At 38.4% G+C, this 18,960-nt stretch overlaps 1 protein-coding gene across 8 annotated transcripts in view; it reads right to left on the reverse strand.

The window, feature by feature from the left end:
- TANK (TRAF family member associated NFKB activator) overlaps positions 1-16,824 on the reverse strand; it is a 28,563-nt gene extending 11,739 nt beyond the window's left edge. For 2 of the 8 annotated variants that reach the window (XM_064661077.1, XM_064661083.1), the window contains exons 1-6: positions 16,700-16,824; positions 16,013-16,153; positions 12,052-12,198; positions 8,749-8,857; positions 7,807-7,919; positions 222-401 (exon numbers count right to left, since the gene is read on the reverse strand). In XM_064661077.1, coding sequence (XP_064517147.1) covers positions 222-401; positions 7,807-7,919; positions 8,749-8,857; positions 12,052-12,150 — 501 coding nt within the window. In that variant the 5' untranslated portion in view covers positions 12,151-12,198; positions 16,013-16,153; positions 16,700-16,824. Of the gene's footprint in view, positions 1-221; positions 402-7,806; positions 7,920-8,748; positions 8,858-12,051; positions 12,199-13,937; positions 13,958-14,226; positions 14,330-16,012; positions 16,154-16,699 lie in introns of those variants that run through there. The other 6 variants (XM_064661081.1, XM_064661084.1, XM_064661080.1 and 3 more) reach the window with 5 other exon arrangements.
- Between the last annotated feature and the right edge of the window lie 2,136 nt (positions 16,825-18,960).

Consider the following 18,960-nt stretch of genomic DNA (forward strand, 5'->3'; position numbering starts at 1 on the left):
CATAAGATAATTAACATACAAACCAACTAATATGTATTTAATGGTATTCCCTGTGTGCTTTATATACTTTGACAATTTCCTAGTAATTACACAATGCTGAAATTTAAAATGTGCTTAGTAGAATAATTAGTATAAATTCCAAACATTTCCTGTTTGAAAGAAGTAATGATTTACAAATGTTTGTCTTTTTCATTTTATCTCTACTTGGTTTCTTATCTTACCTCCCTTTTATATATTGGCATCTGTATACTCTTTTGTGCTTCATTTAATTCTTTCAATTTGCTTTTCAGATTTCTTATTTTATCTTCTTGGTTGGAAATAACAGATAAAAGCTTCCTTTCCTTTTGATTGCTTTTGTCCTCAAGTTGCTTCAATTTCATGCTCTCACTTTCTAACTGTTCCTAAAAAATAATTTTAGAAACACCAGTACAATTAATAGAACTGAGACTTGTGGACTATCACTATTCAGCAGTCTGGAATAAGCTAAATTAAGGTTTTGAAATATAAGTAAGGATCAGTCTTATTTATTACATTATTACTTTTAAATCGATAGTAAAAACCTTCTACCACTACACATAGATGTAACTTATCATAGATTATTATTCAAAGAACTGTATCTTCTGGATTTCTGAAAGTCATATTAGTGTTTATAAAAAATAAAGACACTTTGTTCAATTACTGTATAATTTACATTAAAAAATTATATCTTTTGCATGTACAATACATAAAATAATATTTCATGAATTTCAATCTTAAACCATTTTGAAGATGGTGATAATTCTGCAGCCACCTTAATTTTTGAGCAAACCCAAGAACTCAATAAGAGAATCACAGAATATCTCAAATTGGAAGGGACCCATAAGGATCAAGTCCAACTCCCAGCTCTTTGCAGGACTACCTAAAACTAAACCATATGACTAAGAGTGTTGTCCAGACACTCTTTGAACTTTGACGGGCTTGATGCCACGACTGGCTTCCATGGAGAGCCTGTTCCAACAATCAACAATCCTCTCAGTGAAGAACCTTTTCCTAACGTCCAACCTGAACTTCCCTGATGTAACTTCATTCCGTTTCCTTGTGTCCTATTTCTGGTCACCAGAAAGAGGAGATCAGCACCTCCCCCATCTGTGGAAGTTGTAGACTGGGGTGAGGTCACCCCTCAGGTTCTCTTTTCCAAGCTCAACAAACAAGTGACATCAGCTGCTCCTTGTAAGTCTTGCCCTTTAAACCTTTCACCATCTTGGTCACCCTCCTCTGGACACACTTTGATAGTTTGATGTCCTTCTTGTTTTGTGGAGCCCAAAACTCACCACAGTGCTCGAGGTGAGGCCACACCAGTGCAGAGCAGAGCAGGACAAACACCTCCCTTGACCAGCTGGCGATGCTTTGCCTGATGCACCCCAGGACACAGCTCACCCTTTTGGCTGCCAGGGCACATTGTTGACTCATATCAACCTGCCCTCAACCCAAATCTCAGATCTCTTTCTGCATGGCTGCTCTCCAGCCTCTCATCCTCCACAAGGACTGTATTGAAAATATTTCAGTCCCATAAAGATTTGTTAAATAAAAAGCACTGGCTGTCCTGACTTTAATGATCCATCTAGTAATTAATGGAATTTTTATGTATGTGGGTTTTTTGGTAGAATAACAAAAATTTTTTTTAATATGCTCAATTTTTTAATATGCTTGAAAATTGCAAAAATTTTCAAGAGCAACCAGCAGTTAAAAACTGCTGCTATGAACACCTTATGGTTGTCAGTTTATGAAATCTACAGAAACACTAATCTTGAGCTGTATCAAGTGTCACAAAAAGTGTCCTGAAGCCCCATGATTGTCTCTGTGAGAGAAGTATGCCCAAAAGTTAACTTTTGCAGAAGAATGTCAGTGAAATGCAGTGAGATAGTCTGTAGGCAAGTTGGGCAAGGTTAAGAGGAAAGAAGCAGCTAAGTGCTTTTCCAAGACCATGTTTTATTTTCAAATGGAACCTAAATAGGGTGAAGTTGTGCATTTGGAGATTAGGTAGGTAGGCAGGGCTTCTCTACTTGACAATGACAGCCGTGCAAGGGTGGGTCCAGAGCTGCTTCACCAAGACACCAGCTTCTTAAGCATGGATGTGTGTACATGTAGCTGACACAAGTGTTTAGCCTCAAAAGGTACTACTATCCGGATTAAAGAAAAAACAAACCACAAACAAAAACCTGCAGAAAAATAGCTTTGAATCATTGGTTTTTACTCTCAATTGTGACTCTGAATAGTAAGCCTATAGTAAGAGCTTCAATGCAACTCCAGACTTGGGTGGTATCTCAGAGATCCAGATTAAGCCTCTTCTGCTCAGTGACTTCAAAACATTACCTAAAAATGGCATGTTTCTATCACAGCAAAACTCCTTAATCCTAGCCTTTCTTCCACCCTTTGCATTTCTGGAAATTCCATTTCTCATTTAGAAAAAGCCAGGGGACACAGTTTCTCCTGTATTTTCTTTTGATATTAATGGAAAATCCAAACATGTAGGAAAAAGCTTTCATCAAAGATAACGCCCTTGAAGAACAACTGTATCTTAAGGACAGTAAAAGAACTTTTTCACTGAGCATGTGATATAGCATAATTTATGTTTGAGACTATTACAGCTCTAATTCCCATGTGGGCTTTCAAAAGCCTTTGGATAACTGGAACCACTGCAGCAACGGTCAGTAGTTCTCATCCATTTCTCCTGTATCTCCTGCAGGAAGTGAGGACAAGATTTAAGTAAGCAGGGAGAAAAGCCACATGAGAAGAACCATTGCAACATGTTGCAATGAGGACATATCAGTACATACTGATGGAAATCATCCTTGTGCCCCATCAGGATACCAGGAAAAGCACTGGAGAAACCTTTTGGGATCTTTCAATAATACAACTGTTCATAGCTTGATAATCTTACAGTTTCCAATACTGAGTTTGGTGGTTTGCAATGATTTGGTAACACTTATAAACTGGCGGAAGTTTTATAAACTTTATATCACACAGGTCATACCTGCTCAGTTAAGTACTTTGCAACACATTGGATCTTTTAAGCATGCTGGTATTAGCTGCCAGCAAAGTAGTTACATATGTATTGTGAACAGATCAGTATATTTTCTTTTGAAGAGGCTTTATAGGATCAGAGGATAATTGAACTTGGAAAGGAACTCAAGGGTTCTCTAGCTTCTAATCAAATCAGGGTCAGTTATGATGTTTGATTGGGTTACTCATTTGGTCTTGAATTCCCCAAAGATGGAGACTGCACAACCTCTCTGGGCAACCTTTTCCATTGTCTGGCTGTCCTCATGGTGAAATATTTTCTCTTATGTCCAGTCTGAACCTTTACTCTTTCAATTACCCATTGTCTCTTATCCTCTTGCCATGCACCATTGTTAAGAGCCTGGGTCCATCTGCCTGCTAACCTCAATATAGGTATTGGAAAACTATTGGCTTTCCCTGAAGTCGTCTCTTCTCCAGGCTGGACAAGTTCAGTTTCTACAGCTTCTTCTCATGGGATATGTACTCAAGCCTCCAATTATCTCAGTGGAGCCTCTGCTGAACTCTAGTTTGTCCATGTCTTTGTGGTACTAGAGGTCCCCAAACTGGATGTAGTGTTCTAGATGCAGTCCATGAACACTGAATAGAGGGAGGATACTCACTTCCCTGGGTGTGTTAGCTGTGCTCCTGTTAATACAACCCAGGAAGCTGCTGCCCTTCTTTTCTGTCAGGATATGCTGCTGGCTCATGCTCAGCTTGCTGTTTAACAAGATCCCAGCTCCTTTTCAGCAGAGCTGCTTCACAACCACTCAGTCACCAGTACTGCAGTAAAGGCAGGTCCTTTTATTTTTCCCTGAAGTGTGCTATAATGGCCTACTTCAGTGGCTTCCTACAACAAACAAATGGTCATACGGTTTCAAGGGAAACCACTATTCAACTGATGTGAACTGTAAGTGGTCTAAGGGAATATTAAGTGAAACTTTTAACAGTTTATCCACAAACTCTTCGTTATTATTGGGTAGAGATAGATTAAACAGATGAAGGAATAGGAGAAAAGGCTACCGATACCAGAATTTTTTATGTCTGGTCGTAGGCTGCTGATACCAGAATTGTTTATGTCTGGTCGCAGGGCCTAATCCTACTGCATACATCATACCAGCAGCAGACAACAGTTAAATGTATAAAATTATCAGCTAGCACAAAATCAAGTACAGCTTTCTTTGCATTAAAGATAGGAAACAAACTGACACCAGAGAAGCTGGTATTAGCTGGAACATGCAACTCTGCAAGACTGCTGCAATAGCTGCTCTTAGTTATGTAAGCCATTTTAGGACCCTAATTTAGAGCATAAAGATGACTACCATACATCTGCCATTCCTCTGTTTATGTCCCGCACAAAAAAGAAGACCTAAACATTTATTGCAGGATGAACAATTTTGTATAACTATGCATCATTCATTCCTGACACACAGTGTCCTCCTCTTTTTCATGGCACAAAACACTCTGATGAACAAATTCCACACAATGTTTAATATTGAAATTCTTGAACCAGGAAAATGTGATCATGAGCATGTTGTCTTGTCACAGGTGTTGACTTCAGCTTCATGTTTTATTGAATTTATAAGAATTCTGATGTCTGACTGTTCTAAAAAGTAGAAGCTTGACATGGTCTCATCTCTAAGGTTTTCTCTTTGCTGGGCAGCTTTGGCTCTGAGAGAGTAACTGGATCCAAATTCTTCCCGCTGAACAAAGTCTAGCCAGGGTCTCAAAACCAGGCAGTAATATAGGGCCCTTTAGTCTTCTCAGGCAGGTGACTGAAAAAATCTCTTAATCTTGTATATATTTGGTACTGACCAACAAGCTAATCTGGTCCACTCACCTCTTTCAGTGAAGAAAAATGTGAGCAAAAAAATCCTAAAACATTTTATGACATGCAGGCAACAGAACTTGACAACAGCATGTAAAATACATAAGTATGACCAACTACTAGAAAACACAGAAAAGACAGCCCCTCCCTCATTTTAAACATCTGAAATTTAAGTTTTAATCATGCACCTATTACAATCAATTCAGGATTCCTATTCATTTTACTGCAGGACAGAATACAATCCACTGAAAAATCCCACTGAACTTAGCAAAAGACAGTTTCAGAAGGTATCTATAAATCCAGGCACCTCCAGCCATGGGAGAGACTCTGAGGAGGCTGTAAAGGACAATGGCTGTAGGCATAATTTATTTGGTTTAGAGCATAATGTGGATGGAGTATGACTAGAAAAATACAGACTTTCAAATAGAATATTTGAACTTCCAAATTTCAATACCTGAAAAAGCCAGTACTTTATTGAATTAGGTATAAGACAACCATATTGGGCCAGTGAGAGCATGATGGATTTTTGAGCTAACAGATGTCAAAATATGATGTCTAGGGGAGAAAAAAGTACAAGAAAACAGGAGACATTCATGATACATCCTTTAATAAATTCCCAGATCTTCTTAGCAATAGTTTTTTTGTATTTACTACCTCTCAACAGATTTTTTGTGCATGAAGTTGTCCAATTTTCCCTTGAAGCACAAACTTCCACTGGCTGACTACCTGTTCTGTTTTTTTTTACTTTTACTTCATTTATTGAGAAAGACAGAGAAATGGGAACTTTTGGGTTTTCCCCAACTTGTTTCACACATTCATTCCATGCAGTTTATCCATCATACATCAAAAGTTCTACATTTAAAAAGCACAAAAATTGGCAGCTGCCACAAAGGCATATAAACAACACAGTTAATTTTCCATCATCTTCAACAGGAAGTTGGGGTTATATGGTTCTTCTCCCCTGAGTTTATTCAACAAAATGAGAACTTGTGTAGAGAGACTGCCGTGTATCTTACTTGTCGCCAGTTCATGAATGGCATGGCCAAGACACAGCCAGAGCCAGTAGAAGCTGTGTGCCTCTGCTGTGCTATCTGGACAACTTTGTATCCTTTTGCCAGCTTAGTGTAAGTTTACTAGACACAATATCAAACATTAGGGTCCTCCTTGCATCAGAAAGATGGTGCAAAGATATCGTGTGTAACTGCAGAAGCCAGCTTTTGTCCAGTCAACCTTCTTCCTCAAGCTCCATGCTCTCAACACAGAGTAAGAGAGCTACTACATTCCCCCGAACAGGAACATAGAGTAGGCTGGGTCAACCCAGCTTTGCACGGGTTTGATTCCCTACACATTCCTTCTGAAAAGACCTTATTTATATAGCACTGTGCCTGGGTTTAAATGCAGACAGACGATCTAGTTGATTCTGCATTGAGTTATATCAGTGATATTTCTGTTCATGGCACAGAAAGAGAAGAATCACAATGAAATACCTATTGCTGAGAGGTAGCCGCAGTAAGTGACTACACACAAAAATATGCAGATAAAGACAAATAACGTACATTCCATTAAGAAAATAGCTCCTGAAATAACGATTCCATCTTCTCACGCACTGCCTATAATCTCCTGTACAGCTCACATAATCTGTGTTTGCCCAAGAGAAAAGCAGATAACACAGCTTCTCCTTTCTCCTACTCATTATATGACTAAGTTACTTAAAACTACTGTTCTTTAGCAAGCATTCAGAAACAAGAGTATGAAATATTAGACTTGATCAGGTCTTCATGCGCAAGCGTAAGGCATAATTTTTATCCAACTCAAGACAGCAAAATGCAAAAATATGCAAAGATGTTCCATCAAAGAATTAACCCTTCAGCTGTGTTCTAATCCAAATAAATGCAAAGATTAGGAAAGAAATGACATCTTGTGATTACAGATTCTAGTGCAGAAAAATTATATGGAGATTTTTTTAAATAGAAAAGGATTGTATATATAAAGATTTTCTAACAGTACATTTAAAATGTTTGCAAAGGCTTAGTCTCAAGTGAGATTCATTCAGGATAATTAAGCAAGCATCAGCAATCCAGTAAAATTACTTTTCAATTAACATTTCTGATAAAAAATGCATTTCTGTGAATTTAGCATAATTAATTGGTTTCTAGCTCAGGTTTAGGAAATAAATCCTGAAATAGATTCTTTTTAAATAAAATGCCTGATTTCACACAAGGGTCTTTTTATGACCCTTACAGGGTCCTGCTATGGAGCTATGGAGATTCATATTCAAAAATATGAGATTTTATGTTACAAGACTGTTCTCAAAAAACTTGAGATGACAGGATAAGAACAACGCAACTCTGTGCATCTCTGTCACTGTCTTTTCTTAATATATAAAATTAAGTCATATTCTGCACTATTGCTTTACTCTTATTCCCATTACTCTCAATAGGCTGTAGTAAAAATCTCAGTGTTACTTCAGTGAAGAGAGGCAGAAGAGACATTGTCTTAAACCTGGCTATTTAGAAAATCCAAACAAATCAGCAGCATATCCAGAGCAATGTATGGTTCACTTTCTACTCCATCACTTTTTGAGTGCAGATTCTCCATTTCTTGCAAAAATACAGAGACTGGTTGCAATGTGAAATGATGTTGTAAGAAAGAAAAAGCCCTTTTCTGACCACTGATTTTGGCAAATTAAGAAATAAATAAGCAAGTAAGTTCCTACTTTATGATCAAAACTATTCTAGGGAGCTTGATGGGCAAACAGAAATTTCATTGGGAAGGATCAAAGGTAGTTTAGTCCATCTAAACAGACCTCAGTGTCACAACACTCGTGCACTTCAGGTGTAGCTCAAATGAACCAGTAAAAATCTCACTTACCTCTTAGGGTCTCATAGTATAATCACAGCACAAATGTGAACTTATGTTAAATATACTGCAGGTGACCGTACCTTTAAGAGTTTTTCTCTTTGCTTTGCTATGTTCAGTTTTTCAGAGAGCTGGCTGAAAGGTAAGTTGAATGTTTCAATGTCTTCATGCATCATAATGTAGGGATGTGCACTACCTTAAATTAAAAAAAAAAAAGGCGACTATCACTGCATTTTTCACAGTCAGTTTATAAATACAAGCAAAATTACATGAAGCATTAACTCCTTTATTTTATTTCAGCAAGCCTTCATATTAAACAAGCAAGAGAAGGCAAATTCAGTGCTTGGAGACAATGCAAGACAAATCAGCAATAAAGGATGTACATGTACCCTAAAAATAAAAGTCAGCCACTTTGCTAGTATTTATGAAAACCAGGAGTGTTAGGCTAGTGTGAATAAATATTTAATGAGCATGGCAGATTAACACATGGTTACTTTGACTCTTTTCTCTTATTTGTGTAATACAGTCAAACAGTGAAAAATTATCCATCAATGACTATTTGATTTGAAAGAGAATTACCTGCTTATAAAATCTGGTTATCCAATAAGATTAGCATCACAAGAGCCATCTAACATAAAAGACATATAGACATAGCACTCACATCTAGAAGAACCTGAGATAAACTTATTAACAGATAAGTGTAAAATTAATATGTAACATATTTTTTTAATTCTAGTGAATGATTTGAACCATATTTTCCTAACTTTTATTGGCTTCAGTGTAAGCAGGTTCTACCTCTAAAGAAAATCTCACCATTTCTTGAGGAGGATAAAGAGAGACCCCAGAAGTGTTGCATTTTATAAATAGATCTTGAAATGGCACATTTGTGTTAACTCTCACATTCACAGAAAAGTATGATACTCATTTGAGATATGTATATTGTAAAAACTGAAGAAACAAAGTCAGAACTATTCATCAGAGCAACACAGCATGAAAAGCAATAATGTGCAAACTGGAGTACATACCTCTATTAGCATTCAGAGCAGCCAACTGTGATTTCAGTTTTGCAATAATGCTGTTTTGAAGCTCTATCTTTTCCTGCTGTTCACGTATTTGCTGCATGTAGTTTTCTGTCTGCAAATACAATATAATTAGCATTAATCTTATACTGTTTTGACTAGGGGTCTCCTACTTGGCATATAAAAAGCAGCTCTGATTTTTAAAGATAAGTGTAGTTGTGGTCCTCTGCATGAGAACCTTAAGCAAGTCAATATTTTTTGGGACTGCACTGATTAGAAAAGGTATTATAGGAAATAAATCCTGAGCTTTAGTAACTATTTCAACCATGGCAGTGGTAAAGGGTACCTTTTAAGTTAGGATTCTTAAGTCAGGCTTAAAATTAAAATTTTAGTATGCTTCAGAATGCTGGTCAGCTAATTTAACTATAGAATGGAGTAATTTTCTTCCTCCATATTTGCTAACAAATTAAACAAAAAAAAGGCTTTTAAAAAGATAGATTTTAAATGCAAAACATCAACATTGCTTATTCCATACAACAGATATTCTGTAAATCATCTTGACTGCCAATGAACAGTTTTGTCCATTTCTTTAAAAATAGTGGACTTGTTTTTCTACCCACCATGAATGGGACAGGGAGAGAAGGCAAGCAAACAGTCCCATCCTGTATCTCCTATACTCCATCTCCTGCTATAAACAGGCCATACAGCCTCTAATAATACTGCTCATATTTCACCAAAGTGTATAAATATTGCTAGACAGTCCATTAATTGAACAACTGGCCAGGTGGTAGGAAGATGCTAATATTCAAAACTATTCTTTCATTAGCACATGCCTAAAGCTGAAGTTAAAGCAATGCTAAAAAGAAGCAAGAAAACTTGCAAAATCCCAACAAGAAAACACTCAGGAATGCACTGATTTTTTTCTGAAATTAAGAATATGTCAATTACTGAACAGGTTGGCACCTGTCACCGCCTGGGAGAAAACGGGGCATTATTCTCATGTCTTTCATAGTTTATTCATATTGCTATCTAATTCTCAAATCTCAGCCACATTTAAATTCCATACTCTCCTACTGTCCAGTGTGTTTGTCTGTAAAGCAGGCAGGAAAAAAATCTAAAAGCAAAATTTATTTTAAAAGGCCAGGTAGTAGTTGTACTATCAGAGTTTATTAAAAGAAAAAAAAAAAGTGATCAAAGAGCAGTACACTCCAGCAGCTAGAAGAGACCTCATGAAGCAGAAAAATCACTGAGAACCAAATTGAAAATGTACAACAGCAATGTCTTGTCAACACTTCTGTACAGAGCACAGACATGACAGCTAAAACAGACAGAAGAGAAGATGCTTTTGACAGCCAGTGTGCACAAATTATTCCTTGAGTCAGATGGCAGCAACAAGTTACCAACTAGAAGATCTGCATGACAACCAACCATCCATCTGTATCAAACACCATCTGGCCGAGATGACTCTGGCTTCTGTGTGCTTGACATGGCTCCCAGCTCTAGAGACTGGCAAAACAAGTGGCCTATCGGTAACTTAAGTAGTAAACTGTTAACAACAGCATGGTGGACAATCCAACACTGTGTGGAGGCCACACAATGAACAGACGAAGTTGCTAGAGTAAAGCACTGTACAAAGGTCATTCAAAAGCCAGGAGTTTTGCTAAAAAAAACCCAAAACAACACAAACAAAAAACCCCCAAGTAATTACAGTATCAATTCTTCTTGAAAAAATACTTTTGTTCTTTTCTGAAGTCACAAAATTCATCTCTTGAAAGTTGGATTAGGACAAAAATTTAAACTGGTAGCAATCCTTTATCAAAGGCTTTAATTTTTAATTTATGAACGAGCAAAACTGCAGAGAGAAATCTTGCAAGCATTTAGTTCACTTAACACTTATGATCCCACACTTCTCTGGTTTTCTTGCAAAGACGAGGGCTATCACATCTCGTACTCGATGTCTTGTTTCTCGAGCAGAAGTTTCTTTCATGTACTGTAGTTGACTCAGTCATCTACAGTTTTGGAGATAGTTAATTATCTTTAATAGTTTTAATTAACAGTTTTAATTAATAGTTTTTCTTCAAATAGTTAATTGTTCATCATGAGACAGAACTTAAATGATCCCTTAACATTCTAAAATGTCTTGCCTTTTGTTAAATTAGTTTGCAATTTCAGCACAAAAATCACACTGCTTGTGCCTGTTATGTATAGAAATCTCTACAGATTTACAGCAGCACTGCTGCAAGACTATGAATAGAGACAGACTGCACAGTGGATGATTGCACACACGACTGACTTGTTACGTGTTCTGCAATGCCTTGGCTAGTTTATTTTGTCGTGCAAGGAGATGGCAAGATTGGGCCCAGCTATCAGAATATTCTCTAGCAGACCTTTTCCTGCTCCCAGTTCTACTACTGCTTCCATAACTTGACACTGAATATGGTTCATCTGCCCCGAACAAAGTTCCAGCCTACCAGTTCTACAAAGCATCAGAAAGTCCTGTAGCACCAAAACCATTCAAGGCTCCCTGTAACAGAGGTTCCATTGCTGGGAAGAATATGAATGATAAAACTACTATGACAAAGCCAACCCCGATAGCTTTGCAATATGTTGTCCTACTTGATGAGAAGTTCAAGAGGAGTTTTGCCTGAACTAATGTTTTCTGCAATAGACTAAGTAGAAATTCAAAAGGTGCTCCTTACTGGTCAGAATGCCTCCAGAATATGTTACTTCATAATTACAGAATAATTGTAGAGATTATTATTTTTAAAAAAAGAATACTTATTCTAGCAACTTTCAGATACGTTTGCTGTACACATTGCAACACAAAACCTCTGTGGTCCTAATAGCTTGCACAGTGCTTAAAATATTAGAGTATTTGACCTTTACACCTAGTAATTCATATGGCCTATCTTCCTATTAACAAAAAGTGGTTTAATTTGAGCTATTTACATTAATAATTTAAAAATTAATTTTTAAGAATGCAAATTAAATTTCAAAAAGGTAGGTAAATTTTATATATATCTTTGCTGTTTACATTAGAAGACTTCATTAATCCTCCAAAACAGACAACAATTTTCCCACCTTTAAAAAAATTAAATTAATTCAAGGCCAAAACCCAGAACCTACCTACTAAATTCACAGCTTAATGAGTTACTCTGCAGTGTACTGGCCTGGTTTCATAATGGCAATTTCCAACTTTAACAGATGCACTAAAGTGTACATAGCTAAAGTGAAACTGAAATCTACATGTACTACCATCCTCCGTGGGAAGGATGGCTGTAAAGATAGAATTCAGAAACCGACACATACTTTTTGCTGTAGTTCTTTCACAGCATGGTCCCTATCCATGCATGCTTGTCGATAGGCTTCATAAGCTTTGTTAAGCTGCTCTCCAATGTTTTTGTCCATAATTCCCAACGTTGTTTCATCACTGAAAAGATGGTGGAGTTAACAGACCTGAAAAGTAATCAGAAGGAAAAAGAGAGAATGCTAAGAAACAGAAGTACGTGACTAAAAACATAGATAGCGTGACTTGTACTAATATCATATTCAAGTAATATGCCCAGTATGTTTGACCATTAACTGACATAATAGCTTGAATTATAGCTCTGCTCACCTCAACAGTTAATTTTATGTCCATGGATAGTTTTAAACAAAAGCAGGTTAACTCCGGATCAAATTCTGGATGTACAGAATGTGGAAATATATGTGTAGTTACAGTGTTTAGGACTGAGATATAAAACTGGTGCAGATCACCAGTTACCTGATTTTATGTGATCTCCAAAAATTTAAGGCTTACATAATTGTGAAATAACAGACAGTATTAATAAACAAAACTAAACTCAGCTTTTCGGCATTAAGCAATAGAAAGACAAAAGCTCAATAACATTAGATTACATAAACCTATCCTATTCTATGCAATATTTGAAAATGACAACACAAGCTACACTATAAGGTGAATTAAAACATCTAAAAATCAGCTATACCAACCAGTAAGAATTAGCAAGACTTGGACCCTTTCACACAATATTATAAACTTTTTACACATTGTGTACAACTTTAGTAAAACTCCCGAAACTACAGCTCATGAACTTCAACACATAAGACTACAACACTAGTAAACGTCACAGACTCCGATTTCAAGAACTTTGCAAACACAGGTCCTTTGCTTCTACAGTATTATATGACATTAATTTTAAGATCAAAATTTATCATAACATAAGCACAGTAGAGAATAAGTTAGTGAACTCTGAAAAAACCCCCCCCAAAAAACCAAGGTACTAGCATTAAGAAAAAAAATTAACAATTTCATCCCTCCTGGTATTTAAAGCATGGTTATCTCACAGTAAATGGTGTGCCACTACCATCTCTCACTATCTTCTGGGATTATGCATAAACCACAGATACTGTTAAGGAAAGTGGTGCAGTCAGATGAGGATAAGCCAAGCAAGAAGGGTATGAGGATAAGCCAAGCAAGAAGGGTATGAGGATAATTTGTCTTGGACCCTGGTCTAAATTCTGAGGATTGCAGCTTGAAGATTTTGTTCATGTTTTCTGGCTTTTGAATATCCTCCCTATCATAGGGCTTGAATACAGAAATGTGGTTTGACTTTCCTAGAAGGTGCAACAGATTACTGTAGAGATATTGCACTTTTTCATCCTGCAAATTTTAGTTTAATAGTGTACTGCAAAAGCAATTGTATCTCCACTCTGGCATGGCTGTCCTTTAATAGTGGCAAAATGAATTCTTTAACAACTTGGAATCCTTTAGGGATCCTTTGATGTAACAAGCCTTACTGTAATTTGTAAGTTTCGCTAAAACGCCTACATTGTTTCATATGAAAGTTCTGTTTGTTTTGACTTGTTGGGTTTTTTGTTTGTTTGTTTTCCTGAACACTAGTACAGTAGTTTATAATAGTGGGTCCCTGCATACTGTCTCAGAGTGTCTTCAGTAACACAGGCTACTTCATCCACCCCCCTCCTCCCCCGAAGGGTATCCCTTCACTAAATGGAATATTCATTCTAATACCTGGGGTACATCTTTAACTAAATAGGTAGGTTTTCTTTCAATTTCAAATGAAGGACTGTTTTATGTAGTTCAGTGAATAAACTGATATTACACCTGCTTTCAAGGACAGGTGCTAACCTGCAGAGGGCATTGTTATGGCTGACAGTGACTGAAAGCGTGCTCTCACCTTCTTTAAAAGCTTGCAAAGTTTGCATCAACGTTGACTTTTTACTTTTCTGAAATTCTCCACTGACACTTGTAACAATTTACCTAGTAAATGCCATGTCTTGTCCATATAAAACATAACTTCAAAAGATGAGTCCAATGGGATTGAAAACACTGTTCAGATACTAAGAGAGAGAACAGGGCTCAAAGTTCATAGAAAATGAAGGTATTAATTTCATTCATGCAAATTCAAATCTCCATCTGAAAAACAGTATTTAAAATTTATACCTAATTTCCAGTCTTATACTTACTTACTGATTGAAAGTGGGAGCATTGACAAAGAGTTCTGCTGTCATCTGGACTGCTGGTAATTGATCCAACAGGCAGAATTGTAGCACTGTACCTGATTTTCTACTTGGTAGGGAAAAATAAGGAGAATGGTAGCTAATTTACTGGTAGCTCCCTAAAATTCAGACTCCATGCAGTAAGAAAGAGTCAATGAAAGTCATTACTAGCAACACTTTAAGATAGAACTGTAACTAGAAGAATTGGTCCAATATTTTCTCCATACCCCCTAGACACTCATTTCTGCTTCCACCTCACCCTTCCCTTTCTTCCAGCATAAGCAACCTTACAGGAAACCATATCAGCAAACCGATCCAGTTTAAAACTAAATACTAAAAGTGTTTCTGCTGTGTTAGTTTTAATCAGATCAGATCCACAGACCACTTCAAATGACATGATAACACAAGGAATCCTGCACAGGAGCAGAAAACATCAGTAAAAGGCAGACAGAACCCGTGTTCAGCAGCAGCATTGGCTTTGAAACTGTAACATGAGGTCACAGTTATGTAACAGTGATGTAAGTCTGTCCTGCCACAGAGAAGAATACCTGGACCTTACCCAATCTCTGGCCATGTATTTTTGCCACTTACTTGTACCAGTATTAGCACTTCTATGCTACACAGCTGAGTATGCCAAAGTAGCTCCCTACTTCCTCAAAAAAGCAACAACAACCCCCCTAAAAAAACCAACTTCGAAATTAAAACTGGAGCTAGCTCACTGCAAGGCTGCTGGAGCACTACTACCAGCACAAGAAGGCAGTGGGAACATGAGACTAGCCGTGGGCAGGACTGCCGCAGTCTAGATTTAGATTGGATTAAACTACTCTGTAGTCACACCCTGGATTGCCTGTTGCTGGAATAAATAACTGCTTCTTATGTTATATATCTCATATCCAGAACTCCTTGCAGTTAGAAAAGCTGGCTCCTTTTCCTGCTTCTCCTCCATAGGCATCAATATTTATCAGGGAATTTGCCAACTGTTCCTTGTCATTTACCCTTCTCCCTACATCCAGCTAAGAGGAAAAAACCCCTCCCAACAACCCTAAAATAAAAAAAAAACCAAAACAACCCCCAACCCAAATATCCCCCTATTTTAACCAGTCTTAGTTATGCTATGTTCCAGTTGCTATATTCCATACATAATTCAGCCCAAAACTGACAACCCTGATCTTTAGCAACTGACATTCTAGATATTCATTAGATCCTAAAGACTTCCATAATCATTAACAGCAATATGTAGTCAGCAGAGATGCAGCAATACAAATTGCTGAATTTATTCTAACAGGGTCAGAATTAGAGGAAGAGATTAGCTCCAGAGCTCAGCCTGCAAATGTGAATACCTGTGAGTGCTGTGTTGCTGAAGCTATGGCAATGAGAACTCAAATTTCATATCTAGGTAAAGACTTGAACACCAGAAAACAACTGGGTATAGTAAACATTGTAAGACAAACTTTTAAGTAAACAAACCAAATAAAACCTGCAGATTATCTTAAAATACTTGCCTCAAATGAGAAACATTTTGCTGGTATAGGTGGGAAAAAAAAGAAACAGCAATATGAATATTCTGAGTCAAATGCCAAAAAAGCTCCAACACAAAGATTAGCAGCATATTGCTGCTGCAGTCTCAGCTCCACAGCTCACTAGAGAGGCATATGACTTTTCTTAGTGCCTCAGAAAACACCTTTAATTCTGAAAAAATATTTTAGCTAATCATGTGTATATATACACATTAATTCGTAATACACATGCCTACCTCTCATAGGTTCATATGAGAGATGAGAACATAGGTGCCATCCAGCAACAAGTAATTCTTTATATAATTCTGCCTTCAAAACAGCTTTTTCAATGGAAATATTTTGTAAGTTACACTGCCATCATCTTGGGAACTGGAAACCTGTTGAGGTAATTATTTGTGAGAGAATGCGAGCTCACTGCACTTTCGTTCGATTTTTTTTTTCTTTTTATCCCCCCTTATTTGTTCTTAGTGGACACAGTTCCTGCTTTGCCCGACTGCAGAATGCGTCGGGAACACGGCAGAAGCCCCTCCTGCCACACCAGCGCTACAGCTGGGCCGCCCCTCAGCGCTCAGGGAGCGGGACGGTGATTCCCGGAGCGCGGGGGTTCTCTCCCCCCCGCCGCGCCGCCGCTGCCCGCGGGGACAGCGAGCGCCTCTTCCTGCTCCTGCCATCGCCGCCCGGGCCACGCCGCCCGACACTGATCCCGCTGACCCCGCTACCGCCGCTCCGGGAGCGCCTCCGAGCGCCAGCGCTGCGCCCCCGGCCCCGCTCGCTGAGCCGGGCCGAGGGGGACCCGGCGCCCCCGGGAGCGGGGGGCGGAAGCGCGGCCTGGGAGCGCCCGGCCCGCACCGCGTTCCCGGGCCGAGCGCCCACCGCCCCCCGCGGGACGGCGAGCGGCGCTTCCCAAAGCGACTCAGACTTACGAGCGCCTCGCGGAGCCCGCGGCCGCTCCCGGCACAAGGCGCTCGCTCCTGCCCGAGCGCCTTAACCCAGGAACCAGAACCGACTTCCTGCCGTGCCTCTCCCCGCCCTGTGACGGGGCGCTGCCCGCCGGGTCGGGGCAGGGCAGCGGCTGCCGGAGTTCGCCGCCGTGGGAGCGCCCAGCTGCCCTCACCTCTAAGATGGGAGTATTTCTGCTTCCCTCTGCCTTGCAGTGCCTCCTCTGCCTGGCCGCAGCCAAGCACCCGCCTCAAGCAGGGTCTGTGGTGCTCCCGACTTCCACAGTCCTTCCCTATTTCTGTCTTTCCGTGTTTCAGAGTGATTTGTAAATAACAATACTTAGGTTTGTAATATACTTTTCATGCTCAGAGCAGTTTCTGTCTGAAGTGCTTTTTTTTTTAGGTTACTACGCTGGCATTTTCCCCCTCTGCACTTATTTCATGCAGACAATGAATTTTATACATAAGAATATAATGGAAACATACAGTTTTAATTTTGTTACTGCTACAAGCCCTTCTCTCTTTAGGTCACATGTATAAGTACAACTTTTTTCCCTGAAGGTGTGTAGGAGGGTGGGAGCTGATGGGAAAACTTGAGGCGTTTGTTACATACTTGCCCAGGATAGTCACGCAGCCAGCAGCAGAGAAGCATTACAGATTTTGAATTAATCTCGGCCGGCTCTGAACCCCAGTGAACATATCCACGCAGCCAGGCTGTAGTGTTTCTTCTGCTAGAGCAGAAGTTTCCTCTTTGGCCCATCACAGATCAGAACCTGCATTCCAGCTATTGCAACCTTACCTTCCCCGGGTGCATGCACTTGGAAGCCTGAGGACTGAGTTCAAACATAGCCACAGGAAAAGTGGCCAGGTGTTCTTCTCTGTGCTCCTCTGAAGGCTGTTTCTATTGTAATTTCTGATAGATCTGTAACAACTCTTTTATTCTGTTTTGGCCTGTGCTAAAGCTAAAGAGACTTATAGGCAGATGGCTTAATAAGCCAATAAAAATACTTCCTATTTGGCCCCTTTTAGTAACTTCAGGTGAAGTTCTAATGAACTATTAAGGTGCAGAGAGGGTTTGCTCTGTTAACATATTTCCAAGAAATGGGAATGAAATCTCTTTCAGAGACAGTGTTGGAGATGTCCTAGTTAAGGTTTCTTTCAATCAGGTCTTAGAAAAAAAAAAAAGTGGGTGGGTGGGCAAAAAAGATTGTTGTTTGTTTTTTTTTTTTTTTTAAATTTAATTTCTACATGTTAAATTTTTATTCAGTTTTGGCAAGTAGTTATACACTTAAAATTGTAATGGGTATCTCAGTAACTGAAATAAAACATGCAATTTTTAAATTCAGATCAATGTATGTAAATATAATTTCACAGACACTATATTTAAACAAGGATAATGTGCAGAAAAGTAAAAGTGGGTGTTATCTGATGATAAACATGTATCAACTAAGTTTATGACTACCTGAATTCAAATAGAACCATAACATATACACCATCATAGCATGTTAGTTGTTAAAGGGAAAAAAATTGTAAATTCTAGAAATGTGCTTAATTTGTTGTGAAGGTCTCAAACTCAGCAAAGCAAAAGTGACAACCATCTACAAACATCACTTTTGGAATCACATGCATTAATCTCTTAGTTCTTTATCAGTAATATTCTTTCACAGTAAAGCACAAGAGAAGGTGGTCTTTCCTCTGTCTTCATTATTTAGTGTCTTCTTTCCCTACGTTTCCTCCCCAAATACAATAAGATGTATGTAACAAGCTTTACAGTAACCCATCTTGATACTCCTAGAGACTTCCAACATTTCAATAAATTGTTAAATAGAAGTAAAGAAAAATACCCATGAAAATAATACAGAACCTCTAATGCATAGCTAACTTGATCTCTAATTTTGATCTTTTAGTGTTTTCTGCTTTACAGTCAATTAGTTTTTTCCTTTTCTTCCTCACCTTGCTTTCTTTTTCTTTGTTTTTCTGCTTACTCCTCTTCTGTTTCTGTATTTCCTTCTCTACAGCTATTCCAGAAACAACTTTCTATATTTTTGTCCCACATCAATATTTCACATTTTTATGTCATTGTCAAGACAGAATTGCTTTCCTATATGTAGTCTTCACGAGATAGCTGGAAAGAACAAGCATATATCAGTGTATTTAAAAATGATTTAGGATTTTAGGAATCTACTAATCTTAAAACCAGTTGCAAAACACCTGTCTGGAGTTCAGGAGTGGTAGTGAAGAAGTTC

This window comes from Pseudopipra pipra, chromosome 7 (genome assembly GCF_036250125.1).
Source record: "Pseudopipra pipra isolate bDixPip1 chromosome 7, bDixPip1.hap1, whole genome shotgun sequence".
Taxonomy (NCBI): Eukaryota; Metazoa; Chordata; class Aves; order Passeriformes; family Pipridae; genus Pseudopipra; species Pseudopipra pipra.